Source organism: Habropoda laboriosa, unplaced genomic scaffold (assembly GCF_001263275.1).
Source record: "Habropoda laboriosa isolate 0110345459 unplaced genomic scaffold, ASM126327v1 scaffold423, whole genome shotgun sequence".
Lineage (NCBI taxonomy): Eukaryota > Metazoa > Arthropoda > Insecta > Hymenoptera > Apidae > Habropoda > Habropoda laboriosa.
The window spans coordinates 225,624-239,296 of NW_017100606.1; the positions used below are offsets into that span (position 1 = coordinate 225,624).

Genomic DNA, 13,673 nt, shown 5'->3' on the forward strand with positions numbered 1-13,673 from the left:
CAGAACCTTCAGGTCAAAATACGCCGCGAAGTGTCTAGGGCCCAGTATAAAGGGTGAATAAGTTCGCGGGACATCGGAGGGTCCTTATATACCTGCGGTACCCTCTCCCCAAAGTCATTAGCAAAATCGTCCGTTAGGTCAGGCGGGAAATTTTCGCGGGAGATTTTCGCGGGAGATTTCCGATATCGTAACACGGTATAATTTATCAATTTTCACAATTTTGTTATAAATTTATACTTCCGACAATTTGTTATAACATTGCATATAACAATTTATACGTTTTTACAATATTCTTCAATGGAAACATAGGTTTTAGCGTTCTCGTTACTTACTCGTGGTTAAATTAATTTCGTAGGGATTAAAAATCAGGTTGACCTGTGGTCGTAGATTAAAAATAGTGATAGTACAGCTAAAATTATCGTGTTAAATAATTCTTTTCCTACGAATCAAAAATGTATTCAACGTTTGTTTGTTATAATATCGTGAAATGAATTATATTACACATTTTCTCTATTCACACTGAATTTAAAGATTATAACGATTAAAAATCAAGTTGACCTGTGGTCATTTATCAAGAATAATCATAATAAAGCTGAAATTATTGTGTTAAATAATTTTTTTAATACGAATTAGGAATTTATTCAACGTTTGCTTGTTACTACTTGTTACAGTATACTGTCTCGCAATGTAAATTTAAGTAAATTAGGTTGAACTGCACAGAAAATGCACAGAACTGCACAAATAATTTATTTCATGGTATTGTAACAAGCAAACGTTGAATACATTTTTCATTCGTGTAAGAAGAATTATTTAACACGATAAATTTAGCTGTACTATGGTTATTTTTAATCTACGACCACAGGTCAACCTGATTTTTAATCCCTACGAAATTAATTTAACCACGAGTAAGTAACGAGAACGCTAAAACCTATGTTTCCATTGAAGAATATTGTAAAAACGTATAAATTGTTATATGCAATGTTATAACAAATTGTCGGAAGTATAAATTTTTAATAAAATTGTGAAAATTGATAAATTATACCGTGTTACGATATCGGAAATCTCCCGCGAAAATCTCCCGCGAAAATTTCCCGCCTGACCTAACCGACGATTTTGCTAATGACTTTGGGGAGAGGGTACCGCAGGTATATAAGGACCCGCCGATGTCCCGCGAAATCATTTACCCTTTATACTGGGCCCTAGACACTTCGCGGCGTATTTTGACCTGAAGGTTCTGAGATGTGAATAGAGTGGTCGGGGGCTACTAGCTAGTCTATGTCCACCCTGTACACACTCAGCCTTCTTGTAACACTTGTATACATTAGAATCAATTAGAATTTCTATTACTAATTATTAAACAAATTTTAACAATTACCGGCACTCGCTAGGCACGTAATATCAGACTTTAAATACTCGACTTCGAACTTCGGTTTAGTCATAATTCTATTAATGTTATAATAACGTATAATTTATTAATTTTCACAATTTTATTATTAATTTATACTTCCAAAAATTTGTTAAAACATTACATATTATTATTTATACATTTTTGCAAGTTTCTTTGACAAATAAGTACGTTTCAACGATCTTATTACTTTCTCGTTGTGAAATCAAGTTCGGAGGATTAAAAATCAGGTTGACCCTTGGTCGTAAATTTAAAATAGCCATAGTGAAGGTGAAATTATTATTTTAAATAAATGTTTCTATACGAATTAAGAATCTATTCAACGTTTGTTTGTTGCAATACCGTGAAATAAATTGTATTATATATTTTCTCAGTTTAGACTGAATTTAAAGTTCGTAAGGATTAGAAATCAGGTTGACCTGTGGTCGTAGATTAAAAATAGCCATAGTGAAGGTAAAATTATTACGTTAAATAATTGTTTTTATACGAATTAAATATTTATTCAACGTTTATTTGTTGCAATACCGTGAAATAAATTGTATTATATATTTTTTCTGTTTACACTAAATTTAAAGTTTTGTTTACATGTTATAACAATTAGAATGTTGACGTTTTGCCGTTTCACGGTTTTTCCTCTGTTAATTATGTGTTTATAAATCATTTCAAACTAAAGCAGCACCATGCCCACCCTTAATTAAACCGTCTCAGTAGTTTACCGTAATTAATAATCTATTTTCGGAATTTATACGAGAATTTTTGAATTTTAGTAAATACTAGAGTCAGTGCATCGCGTATTGAAATAATAGCTTCATCCCTAGTTCGTTTATTATTGAATATTTTTACGCGTTTAACTTATGCTTCTCCCCAATTCTCGTCGCGTATTTTATTCAAATTTTCTTATATTCTAGAATCGAAAAAGATACGAATTCGCGTTTGTTCTTTTGATTCAATTTATATACCGCGTTTATTTTCTACTTTCTTTCAATTTTTCACTCGCGTTCTACGAAAGTTTAGTTCAATAATAATATTGAAAATAATATAAATTCGCGGTTTCTCCCTTTCTGAATAAATCGCGTTTCGAAGTATTTTCCGCGTCGTCCACTCCACAGTGACTCACATATTGTGAGTCTGTGAGTCATGGAACATGAACGTCGGGGGACTGGAATGATCTGAGAGGAAGGATGACAATCTGAGAGGAAGGAAGGAGGAAATGCAGTCAAATCCACGTTACAGAGCTGGGCTGCTTAATCAACGAACGGTGAGTTACAAAAATGGGTTTTTTTCTGGTGATACGGTTAAGTAGTTAGTTGTGTTGTGTATTGCCAGTTCAAATATGAGCTGGCTGCCGCAAATTAAAATGTCTCAGTAGTGTTTCGCAATTAAAAATCGGTTTTCGGAACATATACGAGAATTTTTGAATTTTAGTAAATACTAGAGTCGTTGCATTGAGTATTATAATAGCTTCATTCCTAGTTCGCTTTATATTGAATATTTTTACGCGTTTAATCGATACCCTCCTTCAAATTTACTTGCGTTAGAGATTCGGGAAAAATATCAATTCGCGGTTTATTCTTTTGCTTTATATACATCGCGTTTATTTCATATCTCTTTTCTTTTTTTTACGTTTATTCTATTTAAAGTTAACTTGATTCTAAAAATCGAGAATAATATAATATCGCGGTTTCCCCTCTTAAATAAACCGCGTTTCGAAATACTTTTCGCGCCGTCCATTCCACAGTGACTCACATTTTGTGAGTCTGTGAGTCTTGGGAAATCAACGACGAGGAACTGGAACGATTTGCGGAAAGATGACGATCTGAGAGGATGGAAGGAAGGAAGGAAGGAGGCAATGCAGCCAGGCAGCCAAATCTACGTTGCAGAGCCCAGCTGCTTAATCTGCGAATTGTGAGTGAATTTTTTGAGGGTTTGGTGGTTGGTTATATATGTGTGTGCATGTGCATGTCGAAGCTGAACTACCAAGAGGTCAAAGAAGAACTGGATGGACTCTACTGCACTAATGGTGCAAACGCCCTCCCATTATTAGAGTATCAAAGTAGTATACCGCGTTAATTCAATTTAGAGTCAATTTTCCCATTTACTTTCGATCGATACGAGAATTTATCACGTCGCGTCGCGTTTGATAAATAGCTTCGTCCCTTTTTCCATTTTTGCGTTTCTTTTCTCTTTTCTTTTTTGAATTTTTGCTAAATGTCCCAACTAAAATCAACTACAGGAAAATATGGAGGATAATAAAAATTCGCGGTTTCGGGTACTAAACAAAATCCCTGAAAATGAAAATAAATCGCGATTCGTACTCCACTTTTCGCGCGTCACCCTTTCACAGCTTTCCAAGTCTGGTGGGTCTTGGGCATTGGCTTTGGGTCTTTCAATCTATCATTGTGGGCCACTGGTGGGATGAAAATTTAAGGCTGAGGGGAATTCAATGGTCCACTGAGGGAATTGCAAAAGTTTCATGGGTCTGAAAGAAGCTTCCAAGTGAATTGTGGGTCAAAATCGAAGGCTGGGAGGACTGAAATGGGTCACTAAGGGTATCTCAAAGGTTACGAATGGTGAGTCGTATGAATTATTTATCTTGTCAATCTAATTTATATTCTGTTTCAGTGTTCCAGCGAAATTTTGTAAAAATTGTAATAAATTCGCGGTTTTCCTTACTAAATAAAATGAAAATAAATTGCCTGGGCGTTCTTGATCGTAGAGATCAGTTCTCAAAGCCTATTGTTGCCAATTCTGACGAGATAAAAAGTACCGAGAGTACTGATAAGGTTCAGGGTAGGAATAAAATCTATTTAACAATGTCCACCTCTGTGGTCTGTGTTTAGGGAGTTGTACGTTTTTTCGATGATCGATTTAGGTAAATATTTCGAGCTCACATAAGAGTTCAATTTTCTCCCATTCGAAAAAGAATTTTGCCTTGAGTTGAGATTCTCGATCACTCAGTTCCTGCGAGTTTATTCGCGACTTAATCACTCGCGAGTAGCGCGCGATACTCGCGAGTAAATTCGTCGTGTATGCTCGCTGGTTCTTTAGAATGATAGCGAATTTCTCGTTGCGCTCTGAATTCAATCTGACCGCGATTTATAATTTTTTGAAACCCTATCAAAGGAGAGCATTGAATTTTTCCAATCTTTAAATTAACTATGACAAAATGATTAGCGTTGCAATTTCAAATAAAATATAAGACACTCCTTAAAAATTTATGTTAAGAACACGAATTTTTGATAAAGTGTCTTATCTCCTTTGCTACGAATGAGAATCGCGTATCTCTAAAGATAGAGAGCTGCCAGTAGGGCATGTGTTTTTGTCGGGTCCCTTGCGTAGTCACCTCCTCGTGGTGGGACCTGGTAATTGGTATCCTTTTCCAAAGAAAAATCTCACTTTTGCAGAAGGATACCAAGCTAAGAACTACGCGTACCCGTGGACACTCTGATTCTCACACACAGTTGAAAGTTTGAACTTTAAGTAGTTCCTAAGATAAAGTAAGTTAATTCTAAGATAGAAAATTGAACACTATGTGCGCGTTTCTTAATAAAATACCTTGAAAAATTATTCAGATTCTATGGTAGATATGAAAGTTCCATTTAACATCAAATTTTAACATCGATCTGTCAATAGCAAATTAGCAATCAATTGCCTACGAAACACAAAGAAGAATTTCTTCAATTTTCTGACATAAAATTTCACAAGAAGTAGCAGTAAAGGAAGATTAAATAAGAAATGCAATTCTGTGACAAATTTTTCCCAAACAGTGTTTTTAATATGTTACACAATAAAAAGTTACATTACGTGGTAAGATACTGTATCTCATCTTATATATTTTACTTTTCAAACATTTATATCAGACTTTTCTGCGATTTTTCAATTGCATTACGCATTATTGCAATAATTTCTATCGTTACATTTAATTCTAATTGTTTAGCAGCTTTTCTGCTGCTATCGACCCTACATTTTACTGACACTTGTCGAATCGACCCTACATTTTCTTTTTTTTTACGTGGATGTAGGTTGACCCTACAGTTTACTGACACTTGTCGAATCGACCCTACATTTTACTGACACTTGTCGAATCGACCCTACATTTTACTGACACTTGTCGAATCGACCCTACATTTTACTGACAGTTGTGGAATCGACCCTACATTTTTTTTTTTACGTGGTGGTAGGCCGACTCTATGTGATAAACAATTGGCAACCAAACGGTAGCTCTCCCTCTACATTCGACGGATAATGTGTACAGGTATTTAATGTAATTTTTTAGCAATTTGTTTTTGTAATTCATCCAAAGCGATATATTATGAAATTAAATTAATCACTCAATAAGTATTAACATTAGATTGTTTCCTCCATATGGCCATGGTGGTCATCAGTGACTGGAGTGCCTCAAATGTTTAGAATAATTAAAATAAAATAAATGTTGTCAACTAAAAATTTTGAACGTCATAGCTAGCTAGACATTATTTTCAATTGAAAAAAAAAAATTATAAAGCATAATACTATAATCCTATGCTTAAAATGTATTTTCTTGTGGCCGCCTGACAGCAACCTGTAAATCTGGCGCGACAGTGAACGTGTTAATAAGTAAATGTTGTTCAAATTATATCGTGTTTGATATCATTTTCATCAGAAAAATCTCACCAACATGATGTTAAATAAAATTCCAGATGAAAAAAAGTAAAAATTAAAGAAATTATATTTTTCTATTATGATTTGTCGAGCCGTGTAATCTCGTAAAGGAAACCGACTGGTGTAGCGTTACACACTTAACTGACTGCGAGCGAGATAACATGGGCGCAGCAATGACGCAGACCTAGGCGTAGGACCATCTATACTGTCACTTGTAGAATCCAAACTTACTGACTCTTGTAGAGAATTTACTGTACTGTTAGATCATCCGGTAAGTTCGTGCTGCAATGCGTTTATACACTTCATAATCTGTTTTATATTTGGAGTTACTTTCCAGAAGTTAAACCCGTCATTTAGTCGTATATCTACTGTGCTCAGTTAGAAAAGTTAAGAGAAGCAATAACAGTGAAACGTCCAGGACTTCTAAATTGAAACAAAGTGATTTTTCATCACGATAATGCCAGATCACATGTGGCACAAAACGTGCAAAAAAATTATGTAAATTCCTACCATATTCTCCGGACGTTAATCCATCAGATACGTTTCGTTTATAACATTGCAACATTTTTTAGTGGGCAACAAATTTGACAATATCAACTCTATAAGAAATAACGTTGAAAAATAGTTGAATGAAAAACAAGAAATTTTATAGTGACGGTATAATGGCTTTGCCAAAAATATGGGGTGAAGTTGCGGAATGAGATGGTGACTGCATTCTTTCGTAGGATTTGAAGGTATCAAAGATTTAAGGCTTTTACAGCCCGGATCATAATTATTATTATTGAGGCTTTTGGGTGTATATGATTATTCAATTTATCTCACAAACCCTGATGAAGTGGTAACTTTAAGTATATGAATTTAGGAAGCATCAATAAAACAAACTGAGAAAGAATTAGAATCAGAAGCAGTACATCTTTATCAAATGCAACATGATGTTGAGAATCAACATAAAACACTACAACAGTACATAGAAACACTTACGAAAATCACATTATTAAGAGAAAAAAGGAATCACAATATAAAAAATATTCAGGAAATTGCACAACAAAGTTGCTTAAAATTAAAAGAAGAAAAAGATAAAAAGGAAAAGCTTTCTCAGAAATTGAAAAATTTATTGACTTTTCATTCTTGTCTTTCTAAATGGGAAAAGAATTTAAATGATCATTTAATAATGTTTAAACAAATGTCATTACAAGATGCAAGTAGAAATAAAGTACTGGTTAATAAAAAACAGCAAAGAGACTTTATCTTGTATCGAATAAAAGAAGAAATATGGAAAATTGAATCAGAAATAGCTTACTTGGATGAACAATTACAAACAAAGGATAAAGAGAAAGAAAACGCTAATAGAATGATAATTGATATAAATACAGAATTAGAAACTCTGCATACAGAACACAAAGGTTTACATGGTACATGGAAATCTGTAGTAAATAGTATTTGTAAAAGAAATAATGTTCATGAAGAATTGCATTTTGAACAAGAGTAAGTACTGTAAAAATTAAAAATGATGTAAATGTAAATATTTTTCTATTTACCTTATGTATTTAAATTATAGTACATTAATACAAAAACATTCAAAGAAATAAATTTTGTGTAATTATTAAATTCATTAATATCTTTTTGTGGAAAAAAATATCATATAAAAATGTGGTTTCATGTTATATTTAATGAAATATTGATTTTTTAGTGAAGCACATAAATTGTATAGTAGATTATTATTAGAAATACAAAAAATAAAAAAAGAAACAGAAAAGGAAATGGAAATTAATGAACATTTAACATCTTTATCATTTCGAATAAATGATAGTATTAAAATTGCATCAAGAATAATATCAGCATGCAATGAAAAAATTACAAACAGTGAATTAGAATTATTAAATTTCACAAAAGTCAATGAACAAACACAACATAATTATAATGTTGTTCTTACTGTATGTATAACATAGCATAGTTACCAAGTAAAATGGTAAATAAAATTATTACAAACTGATATAATTTTAGAAATATCAAAGCTGTTTATATGAAGAAGAGCAGGTGAATAAAAAGTTTCAAGCTATTTTTGAACAAAAAAATGATGTAGAAAATGCAATATTTAAAAAGTTAGAAGAAAAAGTTATATGTAGCAAAACGGCACAATATATAAACGAATTATTAATAAATACAAAAAATTCTGTATTAGAATATGAAATTTCAGTTGCACGTATAGAAAATATATATGGAAATAACATTTTAGAACTAGAAAAGTTTACAAATGTAACTGAAAACCAAAAAACAGAATTGCAAGAATTGTCACAGAAGAATATTGAAAAGGAAAAACAAATAGATGAATTGCAAAAGGAAATAAAAAAACATGAAATTATGATAGAAAAGACACAAACAAAACTTCAAGGAATAAATAAATTTATTGATCAGGTTGTATACTCTTTACTTTTATTTTTCAATTCAGAGTAGAATTTAATTTAAAAATTATGTTTAATGTTTATTGAATAAATGATTTTAGATAATATTAAATATTGGTGGAGAAGATTTGAGTCCACAAGATTTAAAAATTATCAGTTTAGAAAAAAATATGCAGAAACTTCAACAAAATATTAAAAAAACGCAGCAATTCTGGATGCGTCAACAAAGTTTTGTTGTTTCATTAAGTCAACAGAGAGAGTCACAGTTACGAGAATTAAATCTCCTTGAAAAGGAAATCATGATAATGGGACAAAAAAATTTTAAATTAGAATATGCATTGACAATGCTTGCAAAAGAAGAGGAGAATGCAAATAAAATTATAATTTCTCTCAATCAAAAATTGTTACGTATAAATATAGATTTAGTGAAACAAAATGATTTAAAAAAGGAATTGGAGGATAAAAATTGTGTGATTAAAAGTGAATATATTTTGTCTTTTCAAGAATTTGAATTAGAACTTATAAAATTACAAAGTGATTTAAAACATTTGTGCACTGATAAAATAATGTTAAAAGAAGAATTAAAACTTGCACAACAAGAAAGTTTATCATGGGGAAAGAAAGTGAAATTCATAGAATGGAAATAAGACTTTTCCATTTGAAAAAAATTCAAGAAAAATTGATTCATGATATGAATCTCTGTATTACAAGAAGAGATATTATAGTTAACAAAGTATTTGATAAGCTTAAAAAAAATCCAAAAGTAAAACATAATGAAAGGGTTGTAATGCATAAACGTTTATCTGATCAAAGAATAAAAATTAAACAACTTCAAAAGGTAAGCACAAAAATAATTAATTTCTAACAAATTAGCAAACTACGTATTTTATTATTAACAGATTGCAAAAGAAACTGATAATATGGTAGAAAAATTAATGAACCAAATAACAAGTATTCGGAATAAAGTAGACAAGTGCCAGGAGTTTTTGCAAAATTTGAAAAAATCTATTAGCAGCATAGAAGATGAGATTGCTCAATTGGAATTGTTAAAATACCATGTATGTTTTAATTGTTCTGTATTACTAACATTTGTAACCTTTTAATTAGATTTTTCCATTTTCAGAATTTACATAGCTTGGTTTTTAAACAAAGAAAAGTAAAACAGTTACATAATGTTAAAAATGGTGTATATAAAATGGTTTATAAAAGTGAAAATGTGATAGAAGAAAATTTGCAAACAGAATACTGCTGCAGGGAATACTTAAAATATGTATTGGAAAGAACTGATCAAGACTTTCCAATGTTAAAAGATAGTATAAAAAGAATATTATTGGCTTTGCAAATTTTTTAAGCATGTAATCAATATATAAGATAAGATAAATATTTGATTATTATATTATCATTATACAGATTATATTATCATATTATCATACCATATTCTACGTTGATTAAATAGATTGCACAGTGATATAAAGTTTATGTAATAATATAGGCATCGTTGATTTATACAGGGTGTTTGGTAACTGGTGGTACAAGCGAAAAGGGGGTGATTCTACACGAAAGAATAAGTCGAAAATATAGAATAAACATTTTTCGTTTGAGGCTTTGTTTTCGAGAAAATCGACTTTAAATTTTCGTCGAGTACGCATGCACCCTACTATGCCGTGGATGAATGGATCTCGATGTTCGGTGTACGGTGGCCAGCATTTTCAACAATTTTTGCATTAATAAAGTAAATTTTGATAATTACATGCTTTATTATTACTCATAAACCTACGACATATGGTCTATATCGAGATCCGTTCATCCACGACATAGTAGGGTGCATGCGTACTCGAAGAAAATTCAAAGTCGATTTTCTCGAAAACAAAGCCTCAAACGAAAAATGTTTATTCTATATTTTCGACTTATTCTTTCATGTAGAATCACCCCCTTTTCGCTTGTACCACCAGTTACCAAACACCTTGTATAGTAATCATCTATAGTACTTATACACGCTGATATTGGTATCTGTTGATCCCTAATAAAGCGTTCTGCAATGTTGGCGAAACGACGGAACATTTTTGCATAAGGACATCATTTAAACGTAAGCTTCGAATACATGATCTAAATCATGGTTAATCTCTCTTCGATCGTATCTTTGATAAGAAATACTTTCACGTTAACGATTATCGAAAATTTCGTAAATATTTGAAAATACTACATTTCGTAAAGTATAATCAAACTTAGAACACGGGCATTGTTTGACGCTTTAAACACCTGATTTTCTAAATTTCATTTGTTTAACACGGTACGTAACACAATACTGCGGTAACATATAGCAATAAAATATTAAATTCCAGTGTTTTAATAATGAAATATTTTTTTCAATAATATAATATAAATTACGATATTTTGATTTCATACGTATATTTTTAATGATATTTTCACATTCTTACTATTTTTTGTATAAAAATGATAATACGTTATTTAGTATTACATTAATAGTAATGGTAGATCTACATTAATATAAGAAGTAAACAAATGAATTTAATTAATAAAAGGTATAAAACTTTAATTGTTAACAGTATTTTTAATTTATGGTAAAAGGTGAAAATTTAGTTTATTTTTTTGTTTTAAATGTTTAAATACACTCCTGTTTGTTTTGTAAATTAAAATAATTCTAAATTAAATTTAAACACTTGATAACAAACTTTAATTTTTGATAAATAATACCTGCAATTTATAAATAACTACTTTACTGGTCAATAACTACTTTTAGATACTTATTAAAGTAATTTCATGAAAATGAAGGAGGAACATCTTGGAAATTCACAACAATCCTTGGTTTCCAATAATGAAGATCAAGTTGTACCAGCTAAAACATTAGTTCAATATATAGCTGCTTCAGCAGCAGCTCTTGGGATCTTAGCATCTGGAATGACATTAGGATGGACCTCTCCTGCTGGTGACAATGGAAAAAATTTACAATCTTTGTATGGTATAAATATTTCTTCAGAAGAGTTTTCATGGATTAGTGCAATAGCTCCAGTGGGTGCAACATTAATGTGTATTCCTACTGGAATTCTTGCTGACACAATAGGAAGAAAATATTCAATGCTCTTAATGGTAGTGCCTTTTACCATAGGTTGGTTACTTATAATTTGTGCCAATTCTGTGCTTATGTTTTGTGTAGGTAGATTCATTAATGGTCTTTGTGGTGGAGCCTTTTGTGTAACAGTACCAATATACATTGCAGAAATAGCTGAAAGTAATATTCGCGGAACCCTTGGATCTTTTTTCCAATTGCATATTACTGTAGGCATTTTCATAACATATGTGTTAGGATCTATTGTTAATATGCGTATACTATCTATTATATGTGCTATTATGCCACTTATCTTTTTTGGAACTTTTATGTTCATGCCAGAATCACCTATCTATTATTTAAAAAAAGGTGATGTAGATTCTGCTAGGAAAAGTTTAATTAGACTACGTGGTGTTCAATACAATGTAGAAAATGAATTACAAAGTCATAAAGATGCATTGGTGGAAAACAATACAAATACAACTCCATTTTGGACCGTACTAAAATCTAAAGCAACTGTAAAGGGCTTTATAATAGCTTATGGCCTCATGTTTTTTCAACAAATGTGTGGTGTTAATGTTGTTGTATTTTATGCCGACAGTATTTTTGAAAAAGCAGGCAGTGCTTTAAAGTCTGATTATTCTGCTATGATAGTGGGTGCAATACAAATAGTAGCAGTTTGTGTAAGCACATTAGTTGTAGACCGTGCAGGCAGAAGAATATTACTGTTGACATCTATAATATTTTTGTGCTTAACAACATGTGCACTTGGAATATATTTCTATCTTTTACAAATTAATGAAGATGTTAGTACAATTAGGTGGTTACCCTTAGCTTCTATATGTATTTTTATTATTATGTTTAATGTGGGTTTTGGTCCACTTCCATGGATGATGACAGGGGAAATTTTTCCAGCAGAAGTCAAGGGTGTAGCTGCTAGTAGTGCTTGCTTTCTTAACTCGGCATTGGTTTTTGTTGTAACTAAATATTTCAGTAATGTTTCACAGATAATTGGTGTTGGTGAAACATTTTGGTTGTTTTCTGTAGTATGTGCTATTGGAACCGTCTTTGTATATTTATTAGTTCCTGAAACAAAAGGAAAAACTTTAGAAGAAATTCAAAGAGAATTAAATGGCTCATAATTATCATTATTTTTTTTAAAACTGTGAGACTGATGTAGGTTTAAAATTATTTTAAGTCTTTTCTTATAATTGGTTTACATAATTACCTCTAAATAGTTATATTAAAAAACCATTCATACACAAGCGAAATGTATACAAATACTTATATAACAATAAGAAAATAAAATTTTACAAAAGCAATCAATGTATTGTCTGACAAAGCAAACCTGAAGTCTCTGACGTCATCGCCTGGCCAGATGAAGGCAAAATAGGCGGGTCAGGTCATCCCCACCAAAAGAACGGAAAACTAAAAATTATTTAGTTTCGCCTTGTCCTCTTACCTACGTTGACGCGTAAGACACATATTTAATAGTGTAGACGTTAATTTATAAGCCACTCATACACAATAAATTGTTATTGTAAAGGAAACCTCAGGAGATGTATTAATATTTTTTAACAGTTAGAAAACTGAAGTGTAAATATTTTTTGCTATTCCTGAATAATAAAAGTATATTTTTTGGCAGCCACTTTTTACAGCCAATAAAAGCCATCAAACAGCCACTATTTAATGTTAAAGTTTTGAAAAATTTAACAAAATCAGACAACATGTCATCACTTTAACCGTAATATTTCGGCTTTATTTAAAGATAATATTTCGACCTTGGGCCATTACTGATAATACTTTAAGAATGGGCAAAAATCATTATTAAATATAATTACTGCCAAAAAAGGAGAGGATAGTTTATAATTAACGTCGACATTTGGTTTTTATTTTATTTCTTTACTTGTGTCAAGAAACTATTATTATTATTATTTTAAATACACTTTTCCGAACCTCAATCACAAATCCAAGTAAATTCCACATACATATATCGTCACACTAAACAAGCTATAACTTCGTTATTTTATCGAATATAACTATAAAATTTTAGGAACACATTTTTAAAGAGTTATACTTTCGATATATACAAAAAAAAAATCGATTTTTTGAAACCGTCACACTAGAATACCGCCTTGATCCTTTCGCTACGGCGGGT

General features: G+C 31.1%; 2 protein-coding genes across 2 annotated transcripts; both read left to right on the forward strand.

Moving 5' to 3' along the window:
- The first annotated feature begins 6,708 nt into the window (after positions 1–6,708).
- Positions 6,709–9,799, forward strand: LOC108576687 (coiled-coil domain-containing protein 40-like). Its single transcript, XM_017939731.1, is given in 8 exon segments — positions 6,709–6,735; positions 6,909–7,531; positions 7,737–7,980; positions 8,051–8,461; positions 8,550–9,071; positions 9,074–9,286; positions 9,348–9,506; positions 9,572–9,799. Coding segments are annotated over 8 exon segments (2,427 nt in total).
- Positions 9,800–11,235: 1,436 nt separating this feature from the next.
- Positions 11,236–12,657, forward strand: LOC108576702 (facilitated trehalose transporter Tret1-like). Its single transcript, XM_017939757.1, has one exon. The coding sequence runs from the start codon at positions 11,236–11,238 to the stop codon at positions 12,655–12,657; it is 1,422 nt and encodes a 473-aa protein (XP_017795246.1).
- The last annotated feature ends 1,016 nt before the right edge of the window (positions 12,658–13,673 follow it).

Bases quoted from the DNA above. Each gene is read 5' to 3' on its own strand.
- LOC108576702 (XM_017939757.1), top strand. From the start codon at position 11,236: ATGAAGGAGGAACATCTTGGAAATTCACAACAATCCTTGGTTTCCAAT.